Source organism: Nansenia antarctica (genome assembly GCF_963989245.1).
Source record: "Nansenia antarctica genome assembly, chromosome: 4".
Lineage (NCBI taxonomy): Eukaryota > Metazoa > Chordata > Actinopteri > Argentiniformes > Microstomatidae > Nansenia > Nansenia antarctica.
This window is the reverse complement of record NC_137689.1, coordinates 13,808,092-13,833,963: the sequence shown is the minus strand read 5'-3', so window position 1 is coordinate 13,833,963 and position 25,872 is coordinate 13,808,092. Positions and strand designations below refer to the sequence as shown.

Here is a 25,872-nt window from a genome sequence, read left to right as displayed (position 1 = left end):
TAACTTATTTTTCTTTTTTTAACGACACATTCTACGATTCAAGCGAATCAATTCACTTTTCGGAGTGTTTGAATCTTTTTCTCATTGCTGGAGATACGGACAAGCACAGCCACAGACTCAAGTGAATGAGAAGGAGAGGACAAATGAATCATGTGCACCTGAATGGCAGTCAGTGCAAGGTACTGTGCAATTAGGTGGAGAGCTGTTATAATAATAATAATAATAATAATAATAATATGCAAATAAGCAAATGTGAACTGTATAGCTTTGAAGGCTGTACACTCGACTTGAACATCTCTCTGTATGTGTGGCAGACAACAGATAACAAACAGGTTGATCACTTCTCATAGCCTACCAGAGTTGATTAGCCGTTCAGCAGAAAAACAAATGGTTTGTAAACGGCACATGATTTTCAAAACATGTCTCCTCCTAGCCTACTCGCTCTGAATCATTAAGCTACCGTATTAGGAATTCACTAACTTGATTTGTGATGTGCACTTACTGACAACATCAACAAGTCATGATTATCCTAATCTTTTCTTCATCAGAAGAGGCTGGGAGCATTACTGAACCAATTGAATGAGATTGAAAGAGCAGATTCTGCATTAGGTTAGCCTGGTCACTGCATTAACTATTATATAAAACGGTAACGATGAAAGCATTGCATAGGAAACTGTGTGTGTTTGTGTGTGTGTGTGTGTGTGTGTGTGTGTGTGTGTGTGTGTGTGTGTGTGCACGCACACGTGCATGAGGGCATGCGTGCGCGTGCACCTGTCCATGTGCTTGAGTTCTAACCTACACTATTTATAGACTTTCCACCACCAGTCCCTATGCCTAGAAACAGAGTAATTGGTGTGGGGGTAATTAGCCATTGTAAATGGAAAATGTAATTAGGAGTAGAGAGAGACGGGGAGAAGGAACAACAAAAGCCCCTCAGAGAGCTGTTGTTAGTGGCAACTGGTGGAGATGGCACAGGGGGATGTGGCGGCACAGAGATTGTAGGACACATGGTCTGTGCTCTCTCGCTCTTTAAAAGGCAGTATGTTTGTATCTAACGTTTATGTGCTGGCACTGTGTGTGTGTGTGTGTGTGTGTGTGAGTGTCTGTGTGTGTCCTCTTTAATTGATTCTTACGATGTACTATCCCTTCTTCAGTTTGATGGTTTGAAGGTTATTGTATTTGTTTAGGATGCAGAGAAAAGAGAAATACCCTCTCCAAATGTCCCATCTTGGTGGGGAGATCAATACTAACCCAGACTGAATGGGAGGCTGAAAATTGCAAATGTCTCACAATGTTATCTACAAATACATGCAGGGCCCTTTGTAGATGACATCAGTTTGGGTATTGATCGTATGAGTCAAAGTCCATTTAGCTTAAGGTAAAAGTATCCTACAAAAAAAGTCTGTGTTTCATTATTTGTGTTAGACCTTTGTCTACAGGACAGAATCCAACATATAACAATATATCAAGCAGACCAGTATTGTGGGAAGGTAGTATAGTGCTAAGTAAGCACATAAGTGCTGGTCTGGGTGTGGGTAAAGTAAATGGGAACCTGTCTAACTCAATGGTAGTAATTGATCAGTCTCTCAGCTGTTTAAGTGATTATGTCCAAGGTTGAGAGAAAAAGAGATTTGTGTTCAACAGGGGAATCAATGTGCATTAGCTATTTTTAATTGGATGCATGGATGCATATATGTTGGATTGAAGTCCTCAGAGGGCGTATACAAAGAGTACACACATGCACGTCGTGTACACACACACACATACACACACAGAACATCTTGTCATCAATTGTCTCATGATTATTGCGGGATCTCTCATAGAATTGTGTCTGTGTTTGACAGGACTGAAGACATCTAGAGATGCATGGCCTGTAAGCAGCCGACTATGGCTCACAGGAAGAGGCCAGGGACCGGGGGAGGAAGCAGCTGCAGCATGGAGCCCCTGGCCCGGACCGGCCCGGCCCCCTACGCCACCGAGCCCCTGGCCCGGTCCGGCCCGGCCCCCTACCCCCCCGGGCCTCATGGTCTGGAGCACCAGCACCCAGAGGACAGGGAGGGGGAGGGGGAGGAGCCCCGCCACTGCGGCCAGCAGGACCCAGAGCTGACGGACAGCCGGCCGGCCTCACCCACCACCCCGGATCATGAGCACGCCCACGTCCACGACTACACACACACCACTCCCGACCAGGACCAAGCAGACGTCCACGCTCATGCTCACGACCAAGCAGACTGCCACGGTCACACTCCCGACCATGACCACGACCAAGCAGACTGCCACGGTCACACTCCCGACCATGATCACGACCATGCAGACTGCCAAGGTCACACTCACGACCATGACCACGACCGTGCAGACTGCCATGGTCACACTCACGACCATGACCACGACCACGACCGTGCAGACTGCCACAGTCACACTCACGACCACGCCCCCGACCATGCAGACTGCCACGGTCACACTCACGATCATGACCACGACCATGATCATGCAGACAGCCACGGTCACACTCACGACCATGACCATGCAGACTGCCACGGTCACACTCACGACCACGACCATGCAGACTGCCACGGTCACACTCACGACCACGACCACGGCCATGCAGGCTGCCGCGGTCACGCAGACAGCCTGGACGGAGACTCCAGCTCTGACTATGTGAACAACACCTCCGAGGACGAGGACTATGACGAAGGGCTGCCCGAAGAGGACGAGGGCGTGACCTACTACATCCGCTACTGCCCCGAGGACGACAGCTACCTGGAGGGCATGGATTGCAACGAAGGTGACCCCAGCGGCGGGCGTGTGGCCCAGCAGCCTGCTGACACCGATGAGTGCCAGGAGGCTGTGGAGGAGTGGGGGGAAGGGGAGGTGCGCTGTGAGGTGGTCGAGCAAGACCCGGACGAACAGATCTACGACGGCCGACCGGAGCCCATCCTGGACCACCATCCCACCACCCTGCAGGAGCCCCTGCCCAGAGCGGGGGAGGAGGAAGAGGGGGAGGAGGAGGAGAGTGAGGAGTACTTCCCCAACGAAGAGGAGGATGTGGAGGAGGAGGAGCAGGTGGGCTACACCGGGGACTACTATGCCCCCGAGGACAATGGGAATTCTGTCCGCGCGTCGCCGTACCGCGGCCGCAAGGTGGTGGTGGAGGGGGAGACGGGAGAGGAGGCCGAGGAAGACATCGACCAGATAGTGGCGGAGATCAAGATGAGTATGAGCATGGGCAGCCTGAGCAGTGGCACCGACCAGAGCCCGGAGGAGCTGGCACTGGACCCCGCACCCAGCGACTACCCTCCCGAGACCCACGTCAAGCCTGAGCCTACCCCGTACGTCCCTCACCGCCACGACAGCAGACCCAAGTCCCTCAACCTCCCCTCCACGCGGCACAACAACCCCGAACTCCAGAGGGGCTTCAAAGTACGCGCTCGCACCCCCGAGGAGAGGCAGAGATGGGCTCAAGAACAGGTAAGAGGGGGAGAGGGCGGGGGAGGCTGGGTGGGCCTGGTGATGTCATGTCATTAGCAACGGTCCTTCAGATTCAAATGATCTACAGTACAGTCGGTTGTGTACGATTCGATGTACTCAGTTTGATCTTTGGATGTTAATCTGATGAATCCACTTTAATGAAAAGGTTGCCCTGCATTGTATTCAATTGTCACTTATTAAATTGTATTTTATTATAGCAGTTATTATTCAGTAAAGTGTTTCAGGAAAGGTCAGTCCTCAGTTGATGCCATGACGGCTGATATGCGGTGACAGTTTCTTGCACAACATGGCAGTCATGACATCACCCAGGTGGCTGCTACACAAAGGGGCTGGATCGGCTCAACCATAGTCCTCCTGTCTTCAGTTGGACGGTGCAACGGTGTACTGCAGAAGACTGTATTTAGAGAGCCTGTATTAAGAAGCATAGATATGTGTTTATACAGTGGGACTGAAGATAAGATGTGTATGGTCAGGGTTATTTTGGAGCACACGCACACACCCACACACACGGACGCACGCGGGCGCACACACACATACAAGCCAGATGGTGAGGGGAGAAAGCCTATATCCTGTGGGTGCGGGGCAACATGCTGATACACACCTGCTCCACTGTGTGATTGTACAGTATGTGCTCTGTGCTGTACCGTGTTAGGGGTGTGACAGGCCACATCAATGGATTAAACTCCAATCAAATGGATGCTGCACAGAATAGTCACTGACAAACCCAAATGCACAACCATCATTCTGTCTGAGACGTCTAGCACCAAATGTTAGATTGCAGATTGGACTGTGACAAAGACTCACTGTAGTGGCATGTACTGTATACACACAGATAGAGTTTTTATATATATACGTATATACAGTAGATTGGAGAGAGCATCAGATACGGTTGTATGCTACCTCCTTCCGCAGAGCAGGGGTTACCATTGTATCCTATTAAACATATACCTTGGTCGTGTGGTCATTAAACGATTAATTCATTCATTCATACATCAGATTTAGTAATGACTGTTTGCACAGGCTGATGTTGGACAGATGTTGAATTCTAATCGTGGATTACAATTATGCACTAATTAGACAAAAAGGACATATCACAATGTCAATGTCAAAGGGAAAATGTACTGCTGTCGCATCTTTAGAAGCGGTAAAACTCAGTACAGTATGATACACACACACACTACTCAATGTATGTCTATTAATAGCATGACCTTAATTTTAGCATTCCCCCCGAGAGAAATGTATTATGCATGTATAAGCTCTAGCTAGCCACGGGAGAGGTGCTGCTGACCTGTCTGTCACACATCATGTGTCACTCTCTCAACCCCCACAGGTGAGCCATAGTGGAGAGCAGCCAAGGAAACAGCAGCGCTCTGATCTTAACGTGCCACTGGAGAACAACAACGTCCCTGAGGTAAGATGTCTGGACCCGTCTAGAGAACAGCTGGCTGGACCCGTCTAGAGAACAGCTGTCTGGACCAGTCTAGAGAACAGCTGGCTGGACCAGTCTAGAGAACAGCTGTCTGGACCAGTCTAGAGAACGGCTGTCTGGACCAGTCTAGAGAACGGCTGTCTGGACCAGTCTAGAGAACGGCTGGCTGTCTGGACCAGTCTAGAGAACGGCTGTCTGGACCAGTCTAGAGAACAGCTGGCTGGACCAGTCTAGAGAACAGCTGTCTGGACCAGTCTAGAGAACAGCTGTCTGGACCAGTCTAGAGAACAGCTGTCTGGACCCGTCTAGAGAACAGCTGTCTGGACCAGTCTAGAGAACAGCTGTCTGGACCCGTCTAGAGAACAGCTGTCTGGACCAGTCTAGAGAACAGCTGTCTGGACCAGTCTAGAGAACAGCTGTCTGGACCCGTCTAGAGAACAGCTGTCTGGACCAGTCTAGAGAACAGCTGTCTGGACCAGTCTAGAGAACAGCTGTCTGGACCCGTCTAGAGAACAGCTGGCTGGCTGGACCAGTCTAGAGAACAGCCGCCTGGACCGGTTTTACAGATACATATACAGATAATTAGTTCGTTATTAGTAAATAAATAAATTGAGTCCCGGCCCCCGGGTTAGACGGTTTGCTTTGGAGGTCTGCAGTGTTATTAGGTACATTTTTCTCTTGAATGTCTTCTGAGGATGTTGCTGTATGCGACCCCCTCCCCTCTCTGCTCTACCGTGATAGGAGGGTTGAAATGGTTGCGGCCTTTCTTGTCACTAGTAAGGAACAGTAGGTTGTGTGTGTTTACATCAGGGAAAAGTGCGCAGCCTTGACCGGACTGACACACTTTCAGCTCTACAGGACCTCCAGAAGAGCTTTCTCCTTCCCCATGTCTCATCATTCTAACATGGCCTCTTATTCATGCACACAGAACTAACAGCACAGTTCGGCTATCCTGGCGTTGTCCAGACTCTCAGTCATTTAGTCAGCAAACTACTATTGACTACATGGTCTGGTTATGGTGTTTTAAAGTGGATGCACATTTTCGTGAACAACCATGAGGTAAAATAGATGGCCTATGCCCAACCTTGTCACCATATTTCGAAACGCAATTGTTGAGACCAAAACTACAAAACTGTTCCATTTCTTCCACAGAATCGTCTTCCTGTCAATTTATATTGTACACTCTGCTCCATTCATTCATAGCACCATACCAGAATTAACATAATATAACATCTATCAATTTCTTGTCTCCATAATTTCTTCTATTTCTCCCGTGTCTGTTCAAGTAGAGACTTCATACCGTGTAACATTTCTTTATGTTTGTTGTGGAATTCAAATGCTATACAGAGAGGTGTTTTTCCTCTTTTAGTGTTATGAAATATACACTTTTGGAACTCTCTTTCTGACAATCTCAGGGCTGTTCACTAAGATTATTATTATAGTCATCATAATCATAAATAACACTGGCATATTTCTGTTTTTGTTTCGCAGCCAACAAAGAAGGCTGCATCTTTCCCCAGCTTTGTTGATGGTAAGTCACCACTGTATTTTCCTTTTATCTGTGTCTATTAATCTGCTGTAGAAGTGTAATCTTTTGCGTATGAAATCAAAAGACAAAAATGAATCAAATTCACATCAGATATTGTCTGTAAGAAGATTATAGAACATCAAGTGTTTCACATGTACAGTAACAGCTCAGAGAGCTAGATGAAAGCAGGGTGAGGCATCATGTACAGCACTAACATAACAAGAAACATCCTCCTCCTCTTTATGGCAAGTGCAGACAGAGAGATACTGAATAGATCAGCAGGTATTTTCCCTGTATTTGAAAAATTATGATGAACGAGACAAAGTCAAGAGCGATGATGAAATGCAACCATAAAATAATCATATAACTTTGTCAATACCTTCTCTGGACACTCCATCATTCTGCCAGACATTGTAATGAGTGATTGACCACAGTGGGAGGCCTCCAGGCCAGCGTCAGGCCTCCGTCTGGTCAGAGATGCTGAGGCTTTCTATGAATTGCAGAGCAGATTTAGGACCTAATCTTAGGAGGAGGCTGAGCTGTTTCTTTCACACTCAAATCATGACAGTGCATTGTATCCCTCAGTGGGTGTTACAGAGTCCACATCTGCATATCACACAACCAGATTAATCCCCTGCGCCTTTCTTAGCTCTCAGCTGCAGGCGGGGCATTTCACTGCTCAATCCTCTGATTGTTTCTCTGCATAATACCCAACTGCCACAGCTTTGCAGTGCATGATTTGTTTAGATTGTATGGAAAAGAGTTCTAGCCACTGTTGGCTGGACCACACCCCAAACACACACACACCAGCAAGATCATTACTAGTGCAAGTGATAGTCAAGGTTGTTTCTATAAGAGAAAGAGAATGAACAGTATATAGCAAATAATAACAAAGTCACTATGTAATGACGTATCCGTACTAAATATGTACAGCAGGAATAGCAATGGAGAGGCAAGCAATGAGCAATGGAGAGGTTTCATCAAAATGTAGTCTTACCTCCGGTCCAAGCAAAGAAATCCCATACATTTTTCCCCATCAGTTTAAAAAAAAAAATAGCTCTAAGTGTAATATACTGTCAATCTTGTGTATCAGCGATATGATGTTGCCACAAAATAGTAAGGCAACTTCTAACCAGCCTTTTCTCAGAGGTAACATTACAAAGTGATGTAGAATTATGACATTCAAAGCCTAAAGTAACTGAATGCGCAGATGTGGTGAAAGGACCAGTAGTGAGATGTTTATTGCACATCTACGAGGTTTATGAGACCAAATAACTAAAGATGTCTCTAAGATGTCTTGATCTCCTGTGTATTTTTATAGGAAAATTTTGCAGTAAATGATTTGACTTCTTCCCTTTTCCATCTTCTCGCTCAATCTTTGTCTCTGTCTCTGTCTCTGTCTCTGTCTCTCTCTCTCTCTTTCTCTCTCGGTCTCTCCCTCTCTTTCTTTCTTTCTGTCTCTCAGTTCCAGGCCCCTGTGAGCCAGAAGACCTCATTGATGGCATCATCTTTGCTGCTAACTACCTGGGCTCCACCCAGCTGCTGTCAGAGCGGAACCCGTCTAAAAACATCCGCATGATGCAGGCTCAGGAAGCTGTGAGCCGGGTCAAGGTACGGAGAGACCCCCCATCTCACACACACACACACACACACACACACACACACACACACACACACACACAACCACATTTGGTCTCTGACGCTACCTGTAAGAATACCTGAATTATTTGCAGTAAGTATCAGAAAGTACCTATTGTTGTCACATCATTCCCATGTAAATACTACACAGAAGTAAAAAAAAAAAAAAAGTCCAAATACTCCCCTAAAAGAAAGTCCTTCTGATATTGTATTTTTGTACAGCTCTGACTGTAGGAGAGGTTTTTTAGATGATTCCGAGGTAATGTGTCAGATCTGTGTGTTTGCACCCCAAGAGACAGTGTCCAATCAGTATAACAGGACCATTGCTATGATCCAGAGGTACTGTAGAATCATGCTCATCCCCCAGTGGGCCAGTTTGCAGGCCTTCAGCTGTCTGTTTACCTCCCAGTGGTTTTAGATCAGTCTCAATTTAATGATGCCCCATAGAAGAACCATACCCCAAAGATGTACATGTATTATTTATTATTTCAAGTTACATCTGAATTACAAATCCTGAAAAGAAAAACATATGTTGTCCTCAAAGTAACTAAGATACTGTGTATAGTCTGGTAAATTCCTTTTTCTTCTGTGACAAACCACCTCTGCCCACTCTGCCATGCTTAGCTTTTCTACATACATCTTCAGTATGCTTTTTGTTCTACTTTTTTTAAAACACATCCAAGTAATATCAACCCAACATATGCACTACTAGAATCCCATATTAGAGCTGGTTCTGCTCTCTGGGCGGGCAGAAATAATGTTTTATAATTGGAGTTTATTGTTAACATGGGGTGCTAGCCTTTTTAATTCAAGGCAGATCCAGATTGCCATATTAAATCCACATGGACATCGGTGCTTTTTATCTCTCCAGAGCAGTTAGAGATTTGGCCAGAGATTTGAACAGCCCATTAGGTTAGCAGTTTGGCCAGATTGGACCAGAGCACATGCGCCACATGGCTGGGGTAATGGGATTGCTGACACTCAGAGGTTATGTTTCCTGCTCCGTTTCCCGGCCATTTTCTACATTTGCTTTCTGCATACTGATGGAGAGGCAGAGAGAATGGTAATACTCAAACACAGCCTTGGCCACAGTGCGTTTTCAATCACTTCAATAAGCCTACTGGTGGCTTTCAGTGCAGTGAAATGTGTTTGTTGAGTTTCCTGTATGCTGCCTGATTTTGGGAGTTTAGTTTGTGCGGCTATTGTATTGGTATTGTAACAAGCTATACCTCAGGTATATCAGTAGGGATCAAAGCACATACAGTACACAGGGCGATAATGACGATTTACTTTCGAATTTGATTGACACTGTACAATTCCACAAGCTGTCCAGGACAGGCACAGCCTATTTCGTCTCTCTTTCGTGTAAACATGGCCTCCGCTGTACAGTATTATTAATATTAGATGATATGCCCGCCTCGCAGAGCTCTTTTAGAAACACACACCTATGGCAAGGTCAAATCACTCCAGAGATGTGAGTGTGTGTTCATTGAGGCAGGTCAGGTTTGCCCCTCACTGTGTGACACAGTGGCACTCTCTTGTGTCCAGCAATCCGCTTCAGCAGGCGCCAGACTGGACCAGCTATCGTTCAAATCCGAGCTGCGGCCAGCCTTTTAATTTGAGGGAAACTGGGTCTTGAAGGCCCCTTCACTGTTGAGCAGATTTGGCACCGTCCGTCCCGCTGAAAAGCAATCTAAGCTGTCCTCTTTCTCACTACCATCAAAGGCCTTTGAAGATGAAACCATGGCAACGCTTAACTGCAAGGTCTTTTTTTCCTTCATTATTTTCATGTGGCCTCTCAGCTGTGGAGGAACTGCAGATAATATGTCTTGTCCGCAGATAAATGGGCCATATGTCACTCTGGAGATGGGAATGGGCTCTTTTATCTCCTACCGTCCCCTTACACACAAGCCATCAGTGCTGGGCAGCTTTCCCCATCACAAACACCTCCCTCCAGACTGGCTAGGATCCCCCCCCCCCCGTCTGCACCAGAGACCGATATTATAGCACTTCAGCAACGCACTCGATGAATACTTTCACTGCTATACTACACGTTTCGATGAAAGGGAACAACAACTGAACCCGACAAAAATGTAGCATTGCAGGTAAATAACAGACCATATGGTTTATTTATGCAGATCCTTTTGGCGTGCTTCCCTCTTTTGATGCAGTATTTATGTAGCCTCATCGCCCACGCCTCCTCCTTCCTTCCTCTCGCCGCCTTCCTCGCCGTTCTGCTGTAGTTTTGCTGGGGGACTCAGATGTCCGCCTTTTATCAAGACAACCGAAGGTGGCGGAGGAAGTGTTACCAAACGAAGACTCCGTGGGATTGCCCCCCCCGGGCCATTCTCTCTGATCCTGTACAATCACAAATAACCTGGCTAGTCACAGCAACACACAAGCATTCATCCCGACGGCATCAGAGGTTTCAGAGGCTGAGGGATGATGGGATAGGACAGGAACAGAGCACTGCTCCAGCGCAGAGAACAGAGCACTGCTCTCAAACACAAAGCCACCAGACGTTCTCTGGTCCTGTGTCTCAGCGCAGTGCTTCAACATTTTAGATCTACCGTACTGTTGACAAGAAACAATATCTTACGTAAAGGGTGTGCCAAGCATGTCTGGCCTCGGCTGTGTTTCTCATTTGTATTATCAAATGATTTGAAGAATACATAAAACACATTAATGAAATGCATACGCTACACTCAACTTCCCCTTTCCTTTGATATCAAGGTACAGTATCAAGCTCGTTTTTGCATGCCTTATGATTTGCTGTATACAAAGGATAAATAGCAATTATAACCCTCTAATTGCTGTTTTGATTTCGTTTTTTCTACAGAACACAGCTGTGCCATCCCTCCTCTCTCTGTCAGAGCAATGATAGCACACCTGCTGTTTGGTTTACAGTTTTTGAGTCTTACATTCTTTTACTTTCTTTATTTCCTGCCCTCCTCCTGTTTTTGCCGCTCCCGTGTCTGACGACCCTGTTCTGTCCCAACGCCTGTCCCAGAGGGTTCAGAAGGCTGCCAAAATCAAGAAAAAGGTGGTGTGTAAAACCAATCAGAAAAGACCAGACAAAGGCCACCTTGACTCCACCCTCACCCTCCTCCCTGTTTCATCTGTGTGTTTTTTGTCTCATCCTCACACATGGCCCGGAAGCCCAGATCAATGACTAGTCCCTGGCTCCCTAGATACCTAGTCCTAAACCAGGTGGAATGACCGCCATCTTATTTATATATTGTCAAATCTTTGCTGTCAGACCTACACGAGTGTGTAGGGGGTAAGGACTAGGGGTTGATTTGGGATTGAGGGTCTGATCATGGAGTGTGAGGAGGTTGCCAGAGTCATGAGGAATCTCTCCCATCACCTCCCTGCCATCTGTCGCTCTGCACCGTGAGGCTGGAGGACCATGCTTTCCCTACATGGAACTACTAAAACCACTAATGAATACTATGAAGCATATCATCAAATGAATTACTCACAATTCCTTACATGATGCATTAGCTATGGCTTTTAGAAAAAATATTTGTAGTATGCTGCTCATTTTACACATAATATAATATTGTCATCTCTTAATGATCCTAAATCAAATATGATTTAATTAGTCCCAAATGTATGGCAATTAGAGGAGGTCTGTGACTGGCATGCATAGACTGCTGTTAATGGCTTAGCACTAGGTGCCGTGCCAACACCATCATCATGACATGCCTATTGATCTGAGATCCGGCGCCAAAGACGTCCCTCTGTGACCAGCCCTCACTGCCGCTGCTGCTGCTGCTGCTGCTGCTTCATGTTCCAACCCCCCGCCCCGCCCCGAGCGCGCGCGCCACCACCCCGCTCTGCATGTACCCTATGGGTGCGTTAGTAAATTTGCTCTGAGAGCGCCGTAGCGCAAACTGGGTTCAACGTCATAAAGGGACCAAGTAATTTGATTGGACAAGAGCCATTCCATGAGTGCCAGATTTCCAGAGCGAATTTACGAACACAGCCTGTCACAAATATGCGTGTTTTGATTTCCGATGTAATTCCTTTCTTTGTCACAATGTTCATGGACTGTATTATGACTGTTAACCTACTTATAGTACTACCCGTTGTGTCGTAACAGTACAAACAGTCCTATTTCTGTGTAGAACAATAACATTGAGCATACTATGAGCATGGCCATCATGTCCAAAGGTAATGTTGGTGTAATCAAACCCTTTAAGAGAGACTTACGTGCTTCAATTATGATTCAGATCCATATTTTGGAACTATGAACTGAATGCCTATGTAATTGAATGGCCTGTCTTTATGGTTGGCGCCATAGTCCATCATAGTACAACAAGGCAGATTCCCTGAGGCCCAGCCTAATGAATCAGCCTTAAACATGCTCTCAACAGGAGTTAAAGAGAAGAGACTGTTAAACAGGGTCCCTGGTGGGCCCTCCGCTACAGGCTGGTCATCAGGATGTCTCTCTGATGCCACGGGGGCTCCGTCATAACTACCTACTTCCTGTTTTGTCTCTTCTCTGCAGAGCCCAGAGGGGGACGCGCACACACTGACGGAGGTGGACCTGTTCATCTCCACTCAGAGGATCAAAGTTCTCAACGCAGACACACAAGTGAGTCTCTCCACAAAGGCGCACATACACACACACACACACACACACACACACACACACAGATGACAGGATAGATCATCAAATGCAGTGATGCCATAACCACACAGATTATGGTCATATATTTATTTCATCTTCTGATATTTTAGCTAAATTCCGCAAAATAAATTATGCAAAGCCAGAAAGACTCATCTGGCAGAGGGAGACTTGGTAGTACTGTACAAACAGATGAAGGCTGTTTGTAGGGCTCGCAGAAATGAGAACATTCATTCTGTATGGCTGGGAGAGAACTGGCAGCAGAAAGGCTGTCAATGTCTGTCTGTCTGTCTGTCAGTCTGTCTGTCTGTGTGGCTGACTGGCTGTCTGTCTGTGTCCCTGTCTGTCTATCTGTCTGTGTCCCTGACTGTCTGTCTGTCTGTCTGTATCCCTGACTGTCTGTCTGTCTGTCTGTATCCCTGACTGTCTGTCTGTCTGTCTGTGTCCCTGACTGTCTGTCTGTCTGTCTGTATCCCTGACTGTCTGTCTGTCTGTCTGTGTCCCTGACTGTTTGTTTGTCTGCGTCCCTGACTGTATGTCTGTCTGTGAGGCTGACTGTCTGTCTGTCTGTGTGGCTGACTGGCTGTCTGTCTGTGTGTCTGTCTGTGTGTCTGTCTGTCTGTGTGTCTGTCTGTCTGCCTGTCTGCCTGTCTGCGTGGCTGACTGGCTGTCTATCTGTGTGGCTGACTGTCTGTCTGTCTGTCTGTCTGTGTTTCTGTCTGTCTGTGTGGCTGACTGGCTGTCTGTCTGTCTGTGTTTCTGTCTGTCTGTGTGGCTGACTGGCTGTCTGTCTGTCTGTCTGTCTGTGTTTCTGTCTGTCTGTGTGGCTGACTGGCAGTCTGTGTGTCTGTCTGTCTGTCTGTGTGTGTGACTGTCTGTCCGCCTGTCTGTGTGTCTGTGTGTCTGTCTGTCTGCCTGTCTGTGTGGCTGACTGGCTGTCTATCTGTGTGGTTGACTGGCTGTCTGTCTGTGTGGTTGACTGGCTGTCTGTCTGTGTGGCTGACTGGCTGTCTGTCTGTGTGGCTGACTGGCTGTCTGTCTGTGTGACTGACTGTCTGTCTGTGTGACTGTCTGTCTGTGTGGATGACTGGTTGTCTGTCTGTGTATCTGTCTGTCTGTCTGTCTGTCTGCCTGTGTGGCTGACTGTCTGTCTGTCTATGTCCCTATCTGTCTGTCTGTCTGTCTGTGTTTCTGTCTGTCTGTGTGGCTGACTGGCAGTCTGTCTGTGTGGCTGTCTGTCTGTGTGTGGCTGACTGTCTGTCTGTCTGTGTGTGGCTGTCTGTCTGTCTGCCTATGTGGCTGACTGGCTGTCTATGTGTCTGTCTGGCTGACTGTCTGTCTGTGTGTGGCTGACTGACTGTCTGTCTGTGTGTGGCTGACTGTCTGTCTGTGTGTGGCTGACTGTCTGTCTGTCTGTGTGTGGCTGACTGTCTGTCTGTGTGTGGCTGACTGACTGTCTGTCTGTGTGTGGCTGACTGTCTGTCTGTGTGTGGCTGACTGTCTGTCTGTCTGTGTGTGACTGACTGTCTGTCTGTCTGTGTGTGGCTGACTGTCTGTCTGTGTGTGGCTGACTGTCTGTCTGTGTGTGGCTGACTGTCTGTCTGTGTGGCTGTCTGTCTGTCTGTGTGTGGCTGTCTGTCTGTCTGTGTGTGGCTGACTGAGCAGCCGTGTGTGGGCTGACTGGAACAGACCGATGTGCTGCAATGCAGTATCTCTTCTTTCCCTGTCCGCCTGCCATGGACTCCCAACCTGCACAAAGGGAACAGGGAGAATGTGTTGGTTTGTGAGAGTTTGCACAGGGTTGGTGTCAGTGGGATTTCTATTCAGACAATTCAGGAGATAAATTGAAATTACAATTCAATGATTTCTCAATAAACTGAAAATGAGAAGCTTTTTACAACAAATGTTTTTTTTTTTCATTTTGGAATTCTAAATCACTTCCAGAATCGACTGAATTGAAATCGACCCCAACCCTAATACAGACTGCTGTCCCATAAACGGCGACAACAGATAACAATTCATGCGTTGTTTGCTACAGTATTTCAGGGATTAAATCATGGTAATTGTTTTCCAAGCACCTTTGAAATAAATACTGTATGTGTGAATAATATCGAAATAGAATAGCTTAGAAGTTAAACCATGTGTTTGTATAGGCAATGTGTTCTGTAAAGAAGATGGGGTTGATTTGAACAGTGATTTCTATGCCTGGCTGTTATGTTGCTAAAAGTGTGTGCTCACTGAATGGAAATGCATGGATTCCTGTCATGCTCACCATGAGAAAGGTCAAAGGTTGTAGGCAGAGCATGCATAGACAAATTGGATCATTAATTCTCCTGACAGACTAATGATCCGTATGTCTGAAGAATGTGCAGGACGGAACAAACCACTCCTGTCGTTGTCAGTCAAGATCTACAGTACCAGAAGCACATGTGTGGATACCATATATCATATATCCTCTGTAGCTTTTTAAACAGACACACACACACACACACACACACACACACGCACACACACACACACACACACACACACACACACACACACTACCCATTTCTGCTTTATGGGTCCAACTGAACATTCTGCATTTAATTATGGTTCATACTATCAATCTGTTCCAGTTACTAGAATATGTTATGGTTAGTCACATTTCAGCAATTCTGATTGTCTGAAGGTGCATTCTAGAGTGTACATTATTTACAGGTAATGCGTACCTGTGTTAATGTACTGTATGTAGAAAGGGAATGCCCAGTTATTCATAGTTGTTGCTGTTTTTTTACACAGGAAAATATGATGGACAATGCCTTGCGCACCATCTCCTACATTGCTGACATTGGGAACATCGTGGTGCTGATGGCGAGACGCCGTATGCCCCGAACAGCCTCCCAGGACTGTATTGAGACCACGCCCGGGGCACCTGAAGCCAAGAAGCAGTACAAGATGATCTGCCATGTCTTTGAGTCTGAGGATGTAAGTGTGTGTGTTTGTGTTTATGTTTGCGTACGTGCATGTGTGACTCCCAGCTATCTCTTAAGGCCATGATTGAATGGTAAACACCATGCAGACCTAGGCGAAATGTTTTGCACAGGTACAAAATTGTACAATGTGCTAAATGTTAAGTCTAGTGTTTTGTCTATTTGCATGAATGTGTTGTGACTCATTTTCGAGATTTAAATTTTTGGCATTTAGCAGACGCCTTATTCCCAAGCAATTTACAACAAATACATTTGACTAAGTAAGTGAATCATCTATCCACCAGTCACGGCAGGAAAAGGTAATCTATTCTCAGGCCAGGGGCCATTGGCAGTCATTGTGCTGGAAGAAGGATTTTAGATGAGAAGAGAAGAGGCTTTTTTTTATAGATGAGTCACAATACATGATCATATTTGATCATATAATGTTTGCTGGTAACACATTATGACATGTTTTAAGATAGAGATGTTGAATTGCTGCTGGTGTAGTGTAGTGAAATTAGAATCAATGTGCTGTATGTGTGTGGTACAGTATGGTAATGAGAGAATCCTGTTCTGATTGGCCAGTCAGTCTGCCCCTGCATTGCAGTCGTTCCTCTACCACCATCTCCTGTCAAATTAGCTGTCGGGATAAAAGGCCCAGGGAGTGTTACCACATGAGCCTTTCAGCTTGTCCTCATAAGCAACAATTACTGTATATATGTTAATTATCCTTCCCCCACTGTATCTTACTAATCTATGACATAGTTAAATGACTGTAGTCCATGATGGACAGGTCTGATGTCCAGATTCTAGATGATGACAATGCTAGCTTTCCTTGCGTCCTACATCCGTTCAGGAGCAGAACTGTCTGAATATGGGAGTGATGGGAAATCCATGTCATAGCATGGGTCCTTATTGCCAATACATCTCAACCACTAGCATGCCCTCTCCTGTCCCTCGATTGACAGCCAGATGTGTGTGATATGCTGTCTGTCATGGTTGATATGGCCAACGATTTCATGTGTTTATCAAAGCCCAGCATCTGGTTGGATCTCAGCTTGTTAACAAGTCAACCTTTGTATGCCACCAGTCTTTGGAAACCTCACTATCCACTACCCCCACCTAGCCTGAGGGGAAGAATCAGATCAGATTACTTTCTGCCAATGAGCCTGACAATTTACCAAATTCTACATTTGATTTAATCTAGATACAGACTTCATTGGGTTCACTAGTTTGGTTGTCCAAACATGTTTTTATCAGTTTATATGGCATGATTGAATGATGAAGACAATGCCTAATTCCCCAAATAGACATTGATTTTCAACTTGGCATGAGTGAAAGAATGCCATTATTGATTCATACCACTGAAATGAATACATTCACATATCATATTGATCTGGGTCCTTCCTCAGTAGCTCTCTGATCCCCCCCCCCCCCTCGTCCCCCCCCCTCGTCATTGTGAGGAGTGGATTGTTGCTCTGCCAGTATGGGTACTGTACTGTACTGTACTGTTATTTATTCTCCTCCATGTCTCTTCATCACCACCCCAGGCCCAGCTCATTGCTCAGTCCATTGGCCAGGCGTTCAGTGTGGCTTATCAGGAGTTCCTGCGAGCCAATGGCATTAACCCGGAGGACCTGAGTCAGAAGGAGTACAGCGACATAATCAACACACAGGAGATGTACAACGACGACCTCATCCACTTCTCCAACTCCGAAAACTGCAAAGAGGTTTGGCTCATTTCTATGAGGATGTTGCTCAGACTCAGCTGTTTTTGAGAAGACCGTGAGAACCTTAGTGCCCCTTTACTTTAGATGAGAAAAAAGTAAAGTGTGTTTGTTCGTTGTACTGACGAGAATAGCCAGAGGAGTCCTGTGGGCCAATTACCAAAAGGAGCTGTCATCATTACTGTAGTCCCTTACCCGTTTGACCTCCTTCTCTCTCCTCTTTCACCACAGTAGGTCTACTGATTTATTTTCCTCTGGCCAGAAACTGCGTTCACTGCACTCATCCCCCTCTCTCTCTTTCTCTCTGCGTCTCTCTCGTCTGTCTCTCCTTTGGCTGGCGCTTCTGTACAGCTGCAGCTAGACAAGCTGAAGGGGGAGATCCTGGGTGTGGTGATAGTGGAGTCTGGCTGGGGTTCCATCCTGCCCACCGTGATCCTGGCCAACATGATGAACGGTGGGCCCGCCGCCCGGTCCGGGAAGCTCAGCATCGGAGACCAGATCATGTCCATCAACAACACCAGTCTGGTGGGGCTGCCTCTCGCCACCTGTCAGGGAATCATCAAGGTACAGTTCCGGTGCTTCCAGCTGAGTTATGCTGACTGCTGTAAAGTCAAAACAATTCACCGTCAGTGGTATATTTTAGAAATGTATTTCATTGCACAGGTTCTTGGTAGAATACTGCTAAATAGCCAGGTTGGTAATAGTGACCGAGCGTCATTCTGTGATAGTTAAACACATTTACCGTACCGCATCATGAATACATGTTTTTATGGTTTTGCGTGCATTAGGGACTGAAGAACCAGATGCAGGTCAAGCTGAACATCGTGAGCTGTCCACCTGTCACTACCGTTCTCATCAAGAGGCCAGACCTGAAGTACCAGCTGGGGTTCAGTGTCCAGAATGGGATTGTAAGTATAGGCGGGTCGGGCACTGCCCCCTGTGCAAGGTGCCAAACTTTGCATTGAAGTACTAATGTCATCAAGTTACATAAGTGTTTGCAAAGATTACACCTGTTTTTTTACAAAGGGAACTGACTGTAAAAATTGCACATAAAGGTAATGACAAGGAATATGATGTAACTGTACTGCAATTTCATGGTTTAGCTTATTTTCAGGTTTCTATTCCCTATTGAAAAGAGCAAATGCAATCGCTTCGTAAGTCTAGACCTGTGTCTGCTCTTGTGCACAGGTTGAATTGATCAAGATCTATGTTTTTGTCTGATGAAATCTCAGCTCCATCAAGCAGCCATGCTGCTCTGAATAGGAGAAGACAGGACTATCAATGATTAAAAGCGGTTTTCAACATGTACAACTAAAGAAATAAAGTCTCAGTGGTAGAGTACTGTATCAACGTATACAAGATGACAGACTGTATGGATCAAAGGCTGTTGTGGCTGTTTCCACCTGCATATTGCCTTCCTTAATTTAATCAATTGTAGGTAGCCCTTTTTTTTTTTTTTTACTTCAAAGATAGCCTTAATGCTTTGATAAAAAAGAAATATATATTTTGCTTTCATATGCAGGTGCTATCATTTAGTGGATTTGTACTAGTATACTAGTCTCAAGTCTCTACTGTAACACATTGTTCTTCTGACACACACTGTCAATAGCTCGAGTAATAAATGTAGTCAGACAATATCCCTTGGAAATCTACTGCTGCTTTTTCGGTCTGCGTAGCAATTACTGTCCTATCTCCTCTGGCATTCATTGCAGAGGCTAATACTCAGAGATTTATTGTCTCAGTGTAGGTTCTCAGTTTGAACTTCCCTTGCCACTGCATACAGATTAACCAAACCTTGCCCTTCACAGATCTCAGCGTTTGGTCTACTGTACAGTTCAGTATGTTATGATACACATTGCTCTCACGGTGGGGAATTAGGATTTGTCCCACCAATCTACACATCTTAGATTACGAGACCATTTCAAAGTGAAAGATTAGAATTAGAAATTGATACATCCGCCCCGCGGTGGTGTAGCGGTCTACGCACTGGCCGCTAGTGCATGCTGCCCACCGGGGCCGGGGTTCGTATCCCGGCTCGCCAGATCCAGATATGGCCGAGGCACACGGGAAGCGGCATATTGGCCGGCCGCTTCCGAGGGGGGTATAGGAGTATTTCTGGACTAGGATCCGTCGCGCAACACCGCCCCCTGGGTGCCGGAATAACGGTACTGGGCTCGAGGAGCCAGTCAGCCTAGTCTGCCTGGCGCCCTCCTCTGGGACTGCCGGCCACGGGGTCGTGCGGCGGATCCCATGCAATAGGCAGGGGATAATTGGATGCTAAGTTGGGTTAAATTGGCTACCAAATTGGGTGAAAAAGGGATAAAATCTGAAAAATAAATAAATAAATGTGATACATTTCAGTAGCTCCTAGAATTAGCTCAAATGCAAAAACGTCAACAGGTTGTACAGTACATGTTGAGTTGAATCTCTCTAGAGGTAATGATCACAATTGTTCACACAATTTTTAATCGAATCTGAATTTGTTATACACTGCTGTATGTTGATCAGGCTGTCACTACAAACTAAGCGAATAAAGAGGAGCAAAACGGCTCAGGAATGCTACCTGAGGCCCTAACGACCTACAGGAGAGTGTGTATATCAGTGGGAAAGAAACGCTAATTTTATGTATTTCAATATATTGGAATATATTTTGGGAATACAGCTGTTCCTCTCTCTTGAGTGAACGTCATTAATAATGTGAGAAACATTCTTGTATTCTTAACCTACAGATCTGCAGTCTGATGCGTGGAGGCATCGCTGAACGAGGGGGTGTCCGCGTCGGCCACCGAATCATAGAGATCAATGGCCAAAGTGTAGTGGCCACGGCACACGAGAAGATCGTCCAAGCCCTCTCCAACTCTGTGGGCGAGGTAAGAATTAGTGTTCAATATCTCAGAAAACAGGACAATGAAATAGTCAAATTCACAGCAGCATTAGACTTAGTAGCTGAAAACCCCTCCTGGTGTCACCTAGCTGAGTAAGGATGTTTTATATCACACGTTTGCAGTTTTCTATCTGCCTCTGTTTGCTTGAGTATTCACCTGCTTTAATACTTACATTTGGGGTACAAGGGGATAGCGACATTGTCAATAAAGAAACAGTCAGAGAAACGACAGTAGAAAGTAGCAGTTGTGGGTGTTTACAGTAAATATGTTATATGTCATTGTCTGAAACAGATTCACATGAAGACTATGCCAGCAGCCATGTTCAGACTCTTAACGGGACAGGAGACCCCTATGTACATATAGAGGAGGGACAGATCCCAGGAGCCGTAAGCATGATTGTTTCCAGACCTGCTTGACAACCTTGGTGGACACAACAAGCTGACAAATAATTGGCTATGGATGGTTTCATCTCCTTGACCAGACCGATCTTTTTCCTTCCATGTTGATGACTTCTACTTTTATCATCCACGTTTTTTGTGCTAACATCAAACTGACACTCCAGATATTTTGTTGATGTTAATACTATACTAAAGAGTCATCTAGGCAGATGTTTACGTTATTTATTTGTGTCGTTTGTGTTTGGATTGTCAGTTCAGTGAGACTTCATGGAATGAAAGAGTGAATGCTTCGCAATTTATTTTTTATATTCATGTAAATTTAATATGGTACTTGTATATTGTTTCTTTTATTTCTTTGATGTATTTATTTTTCATGTGAATTCATATTTAGCTAATGTGTGTGAAGTAGTAAGAAAGGGCCACAATTGCTTTGTATATATGTATTGTCATTTTCCTGTTGGTTTGATTGCAGGGATGATTGAAAGTCAGTTGTTATTATAATTTAGGCAAAAAAAGGGTTTGGGAGTGACTTGTTGACTTGACTCATTTTGTTGAGGTGATACTGTATATCAAACCAATGGTGGAGGTTTTATTTTCCCAAATGCCATATCCATCCATATTTGAACTTTGTCTAATTTTAGAGGGCAATACACAAATTCAACCTTAATATGACAACAAGTCATTAAAGGGGTTGATGTTCTTGACTCGTTTAAATGTTTTCTTTTCAAATTCCATGTATAGACAAACATTTTTGGACAGGTGTGTCTCTCTCACATTTTAATAACAATTAACATACATTGATTTGATCCCAAAAGCATAAACAATGTTTCAAACTTGAAAGTGTATTTTATATGTGTGCTATTATGTTCATCTTTTGGTTTCTCAACAGAAACATTGGAGTCGATTGTGAATGTATTGTGTTGTTCAAGCTGTGTTCATTGCCATAAGCAGTATTAGAATGTCTGTACATAAAGAGAACCTTGTCTAGTATTGTGTTCCTATAAGAATCACAGTTAGTCACTGCAAACATCTCCCCCGCGTCAGGCTTCAGCCTTGAGAAAGAGAACAATGATTCACACTGTGACTGAAAAAGCCTTACCACTGAGTAATGCTTTTTAAAATACATTGTACTAAAATTGACATTTGAAAATTAACAATAATGATCATTATCTGTGTGCATGCCTCTTATGATAAGTATGAAGTCAAGTATGATGGCAAGGTAACAATAAAATAAAAAATAAACCCACATTTGTGTCTGTGTCAACATTAAACTGAACATGAAAAGTGTTATTGAGTTATTAGATGGATCCAGTCTGAATCAAGGGTTTGTTTAGTATGTTGTATGGACACGGTTCTGTGTTCCTTTTTATGATAGGTTCCTATCCCTAAGCCTCTGGTTCTCCCTAGTGGCAGCAGATAGGTAGTGCAGACAACTTGAGAAGCATAAGAACATTATATTAGATGACATTTGACATATTTTAACACTTTTGAGGTAAAATTTAAACGCAACATCTGATAGTACTACAACATTATAAAGGAAATACAGTAATCAATGAATGACATTAAAAAGTGAATTAAAAATAGATACACAAAAACAAGTGTGTTTCCATGGCGCTCTACAAACAAACAACAAAAAGCTGTAGGTTCTGATGTCTACAGTGCTGTGGTTGTTAGTCCTGGTTCTCTCAGTCGCTCATGGGTTCTGGTCAGTCTTGTCACACTTGAGCATGACCTTGATCCCTTGACCCTGACGTGTGGTCTCGAAGGCCTGGACTGCCTGCTCCAGGGGGAAGCGGTGGGTCACCAAGGGCTTCACATTCACCTTCTTAGAGGCCAACATGGCAATAGCCATTGGCCAGCTAAAACAGGACAACACCAAGGCATTACATACAGCATAAACAAATATATTCTATGAAAACAGTGAACAACGTCATTCCTTGATGGAACAATGAAGACAATCTTTCCTCACAGATATATTAAGGTTGGACTTGTGCACTGTCCCACATGGATTTAAAAGGAATGGATTGGTGTAAAATGAGAAATGAGCTGAGCTGTACTGGGCTTTTGGGTCAGCCCTGTAACGTGTTAAGCTGCTACATCTCAAGCCCATACTTGCACCAATCTTATTCTTTCAAATCCATGAGGAGGAGGGCACTTCAGGATAAAAAGGTAGATGAGATGCTGCAATTGATTTGATCTCTTCCCTGTTACGACAACTCCAGTCCTGGCTATACTGTAGGGCTCTCCCATGTGAAATGCGGCAACTAGTAGTACTTATTGACCTGGATGATGTGAGAAAGGGAGGGATTAACGTACGTGTTGCAGTAGCGGAAGACCCCTCTGATGTCCACCTCTCTGACTGCAGCATTGAGCAATGGGACAGTGGTCATCGCTGAGCCCATCCCCACCAGCACCACCACTCCTCCAGGACGAGTAGCCTGGCAACATCCACATAACACACATTACAATGTTACCAGCCAAGGCTGAAGCACTAGCAAGAGTACACTGGACATTTTGTCTCTGATTGCTTCATTGTTTTATCTCATCTTTTACCTCATATTTGACCTCATTGCCAACATACATACAGTGTTTTGTTACAGATGAAAAGCACAGAGCTGAAGTTATGCTCTCTTGAAAAACTACTCGAGTTGAACTGTAAACTACACGTAGTTTGTCAGTAACAGTGACAATATGCCCTGACGTCAGTGTTTTGGCAGTAGTCCCATACATAGATAGCAGTTTGGACACTGCTCTCCACGCCAGTGCACTCGATGGTGATATGTGGCTGTGCTCCCAGCAGACTCTCCACTATTGTAGCCAGCTCCTCAGGTCCATCTTCCCTTTTTACAGTCAAGGGAAAGTCCGCACCCAGCTCCTTGGCCATGGCAAGACGCTCTGCTGTCAGGTCTTTGGGAAGAAAGACAGAGTGCTGTGACAGTCCGACCAGACCAGGGAAGAGAGAGAGCACACAGAAAGGACTACCAACTAATGCAACCCACTGGATATAAACTCTGGTCTCTAGTCATCAGCGCAATGTGCTACCAGAGGTACCAGGCTAGGTACCTTGTAGCTCCATGGGCAATAACAGACTTATAAGCTAAACTGACTAGCTCATTCACATCTGCTACACTAACACATTCTAAATGGAGGCCTTTCTCAATAAACAAGAACATATGGATTAGAAACATAGGTATGCAAGTAATTGTATAAAATTACAATTAGCCTTACCACTTACAACCACCTGTGAGGCACCCATAGCCTTAGCCACCAGCAAGCAGACCAGCCCAATTGGTCCTGTAAAAAAATTGATGAATAACAGAGAGGTTTAGTTCAAATGTGTATGTTAATTTTTAACAATCCCTGAAGGGATGTTTTTTTCAGTTGAGACGATCATTGTGAAACATCGAGCACGTGGGTCTGCATGTGAAATACATCTACTGTATCATCAACTAAAAACCATGACAATATCTAACCAGCCCTTTCATTTCATGGCTAGAGCAGTTTTACAAGGGTACTGCTTAATAATTATATTTACATATGTTAATGTTTGCTTATCAGACCAGTGGATCTGTTAAGTCTGATACTACAGGTGTTCAGGTTCACTGGTTTTCCGAACTTGCCACAGGCATGTTATCGCAATGCGATCATGTTCATCTACTTCTCCTTTGCTACGGAAATTGAGCAAAACCCTAGACAGTTGCAAATGGGCCACATTGCTTCTAGCTGTTCAGTGCCAGGGTAAATGAGGGCCAGAAGCTCCAGGCAGCTGAGGTTTACCTGCCCCACAGATGAACACACTGCTGCCCAACGTCACTCCAGCTCTGCGGCAGGCATGAATGCCCACAGACAGCGGCTCAATCAGTGCCCCCTCCTCAAACGTCACATTGTCAGGCAACCTGTTCATAAACAGAGGCAGCTTAAGAATCCCGTTGGACATTGGCAGTATGTTGCTCATCACCTTCATCCTGTTGGATAGTAGAATGATAATGATAAACTCACTTGTAACAGAAGTTGGCACTATGTTTGTAATATTGACACAAATTCCCATCATCAGGGGGTGTGGCACAGAAGAAGATGGTGGGGGATAGATTGTAGTGTCCCGATTTAAAGTGCTCGTCCATCTCTCGAGGCACCCCTGGCTCAACTGCAACTCTATCCCCTAATCACCAAACACACATTTATAAGTCAATAGTGGCATAGTTGCACTGCAATCAATGCTATCCAGTGGATAGACCACATAGGTTGGCGGAGCACACAGAGAGGTTGTTCACTTTTAAAATGAAGGTAACAGGTCTATTTTGAAAGTTTGAAGTAGGCCTAGGTCAAGCAGGTCAGGAAAATCGATAAATGTGTTTGAGAACACATAGTGCATGTTGAATACAGTAACCAGTAGGCTACATAGATAGTTGGTAGGATAGTAGATAGTAGTTACGTCTACATGTAAATAATATTAGGTATAGCTAATATTAGCTATTTGCTAGATCATTTACATGGATCTTTTTGAACTAAATGTCGTACTTGTAAAGTACTTGCCTGGTTTGAGGTGCTTCACTGCTGATCCCACCTTCACCACCCTGCCAGAGGCCTCGTGCCCCAGCACCATGGGCTTCTTCACCACAAAGTCACCTATGCGCCCATGCTGCCAGTAGTGCACATCAGACCCGCAGATCCCAACGGAGTGCATTTGTAGAAGCACATCTGGACACAGGAAATGGCCAATTTAGGTGCTTTGAAATGTACAGTAGCAGCAGCAATCTCCATAAGTGCTCTCTGGGATAATGGAACTATTTATAACTAACTAGCTCGAAGTATGCCACATTAAATGAATCATCATCATACCATTTGGACCTGGTTCAGGAATGGGCCGTTGTTCCTGCAATAAATCACAATTGCAATTACTACTGGCATCAATTTGCTTGCAAATCAATCATCAAAACCACATGATCTTGAATAGCAGACTAATAGACAGACAGACAATTCGTGATATCTTCCACAAGATGGCATCTGCGCTGGCATTATTTAGCATGAGTCTGTGAAGTTGATGATAACACTTTACCAGTCTCAGATCGCCTTGGGAATGCAACACGACTGACAGGTTTTCCTTTTCCATATCGAGCAGAGAGCAGTGGCTGAACCGACGCTGTGGTCTGCAGATGAACAACTATGTGATCAGTGTCGCCGGGTCAAAGTGCTG

General features: G+C 45.0%; 2 protein-coding genes across 2 annotated transcripts; one reads left to right on the top strand and one right to left on the bottom strand.

Moving 5' to 3' along the window:
• Positions 1 to 1,866: 1,866 nt before the first annotated feature.
• Positions 1,867 to 20,643, top strand: apba2b (amyloid beta (A4) precursor protein-binding, family A, member 2b; the record flags this gene model as incomplete). The annotated part of the gene is made up of 12 exons (XM_080529053.1): positions 1,867 to 3,468; positions 4,820 to 4,900; positions 6,410 to 6,449; positions 7,912 to 8,057; positions 11,095 to 11,130; positions 12,598 to 12,684; positions 15,499 to 15,684; positions 17,219 to 17,398; positions 17,747 to 17,959; positions 18,184 to 18,303; positions 20,125 to 20,265; positions 20,572 to 20,643. 12 exons carry the CDS (start codon positions 1,867 to 1,869, stop codon positions 20,641 to 20,643), a joined length of 2,904 nt encoding a protein of 967 aa, XP_080385179.1.
• A 1,473-nt stretch (positions 20,644 to 22,116) lies between these two features.
• Positions 22,117 to 25,872, bottom strand: sord (sorbitol dehydrogenase). Its single transcript, XM_080528744.1, has 9 exons — positions 25,735 to 25,872; positions 25,518 to 25,551; positions 25,212 to 25,376; positions 24,678 to 24,837; positions 24,456 to 24,574; positions 23,907 to 23,972; positions 23,407 to 23,585; positions 22,995 to 23,116; positions 22,117 to 22,537 (listed from the first exon to the last, which is right to left on the bottom strand). Exons 1-9 carry the CDS (start codon positions 25,786 to 25,788, stop codon positions 22,372 to 22,374), a joined length of 1,065 nt encoding a protein of 354 aa, XP_080384870.1. The 5' UTR covers positions 25,789 to 25,872; the 3' UTR covers positions 22,117 to 22,371.

What these genes read in the sequence shown, in the direction of transcription:
- sord (XM_080528744.1), bottom strand. Translation starts at nt 25,788, where the DNA reads ATGGAAAAGGAAAACCTGTCAGTCGTGTTGCATTCCCAAGGCGATCTG. An exon ending in AGTGCCAACTTCTGTTACAA is followed by an intron (nt 24,575 to 24,677) that starts GTGAGTTTATCA and finishes GTTTATGAACAG; the next exon opens with GTTGCCTGACAATGTGACGT. An exon ending in GTCTTCCGCTACTGCAACAC is followed by an intron (nt 22,538 to 22,994) that starts GTACGTTAATCC and finishes GTCCTGTTTTAG; the next exon opens with CTGGCCAATGGCTATTGCCA.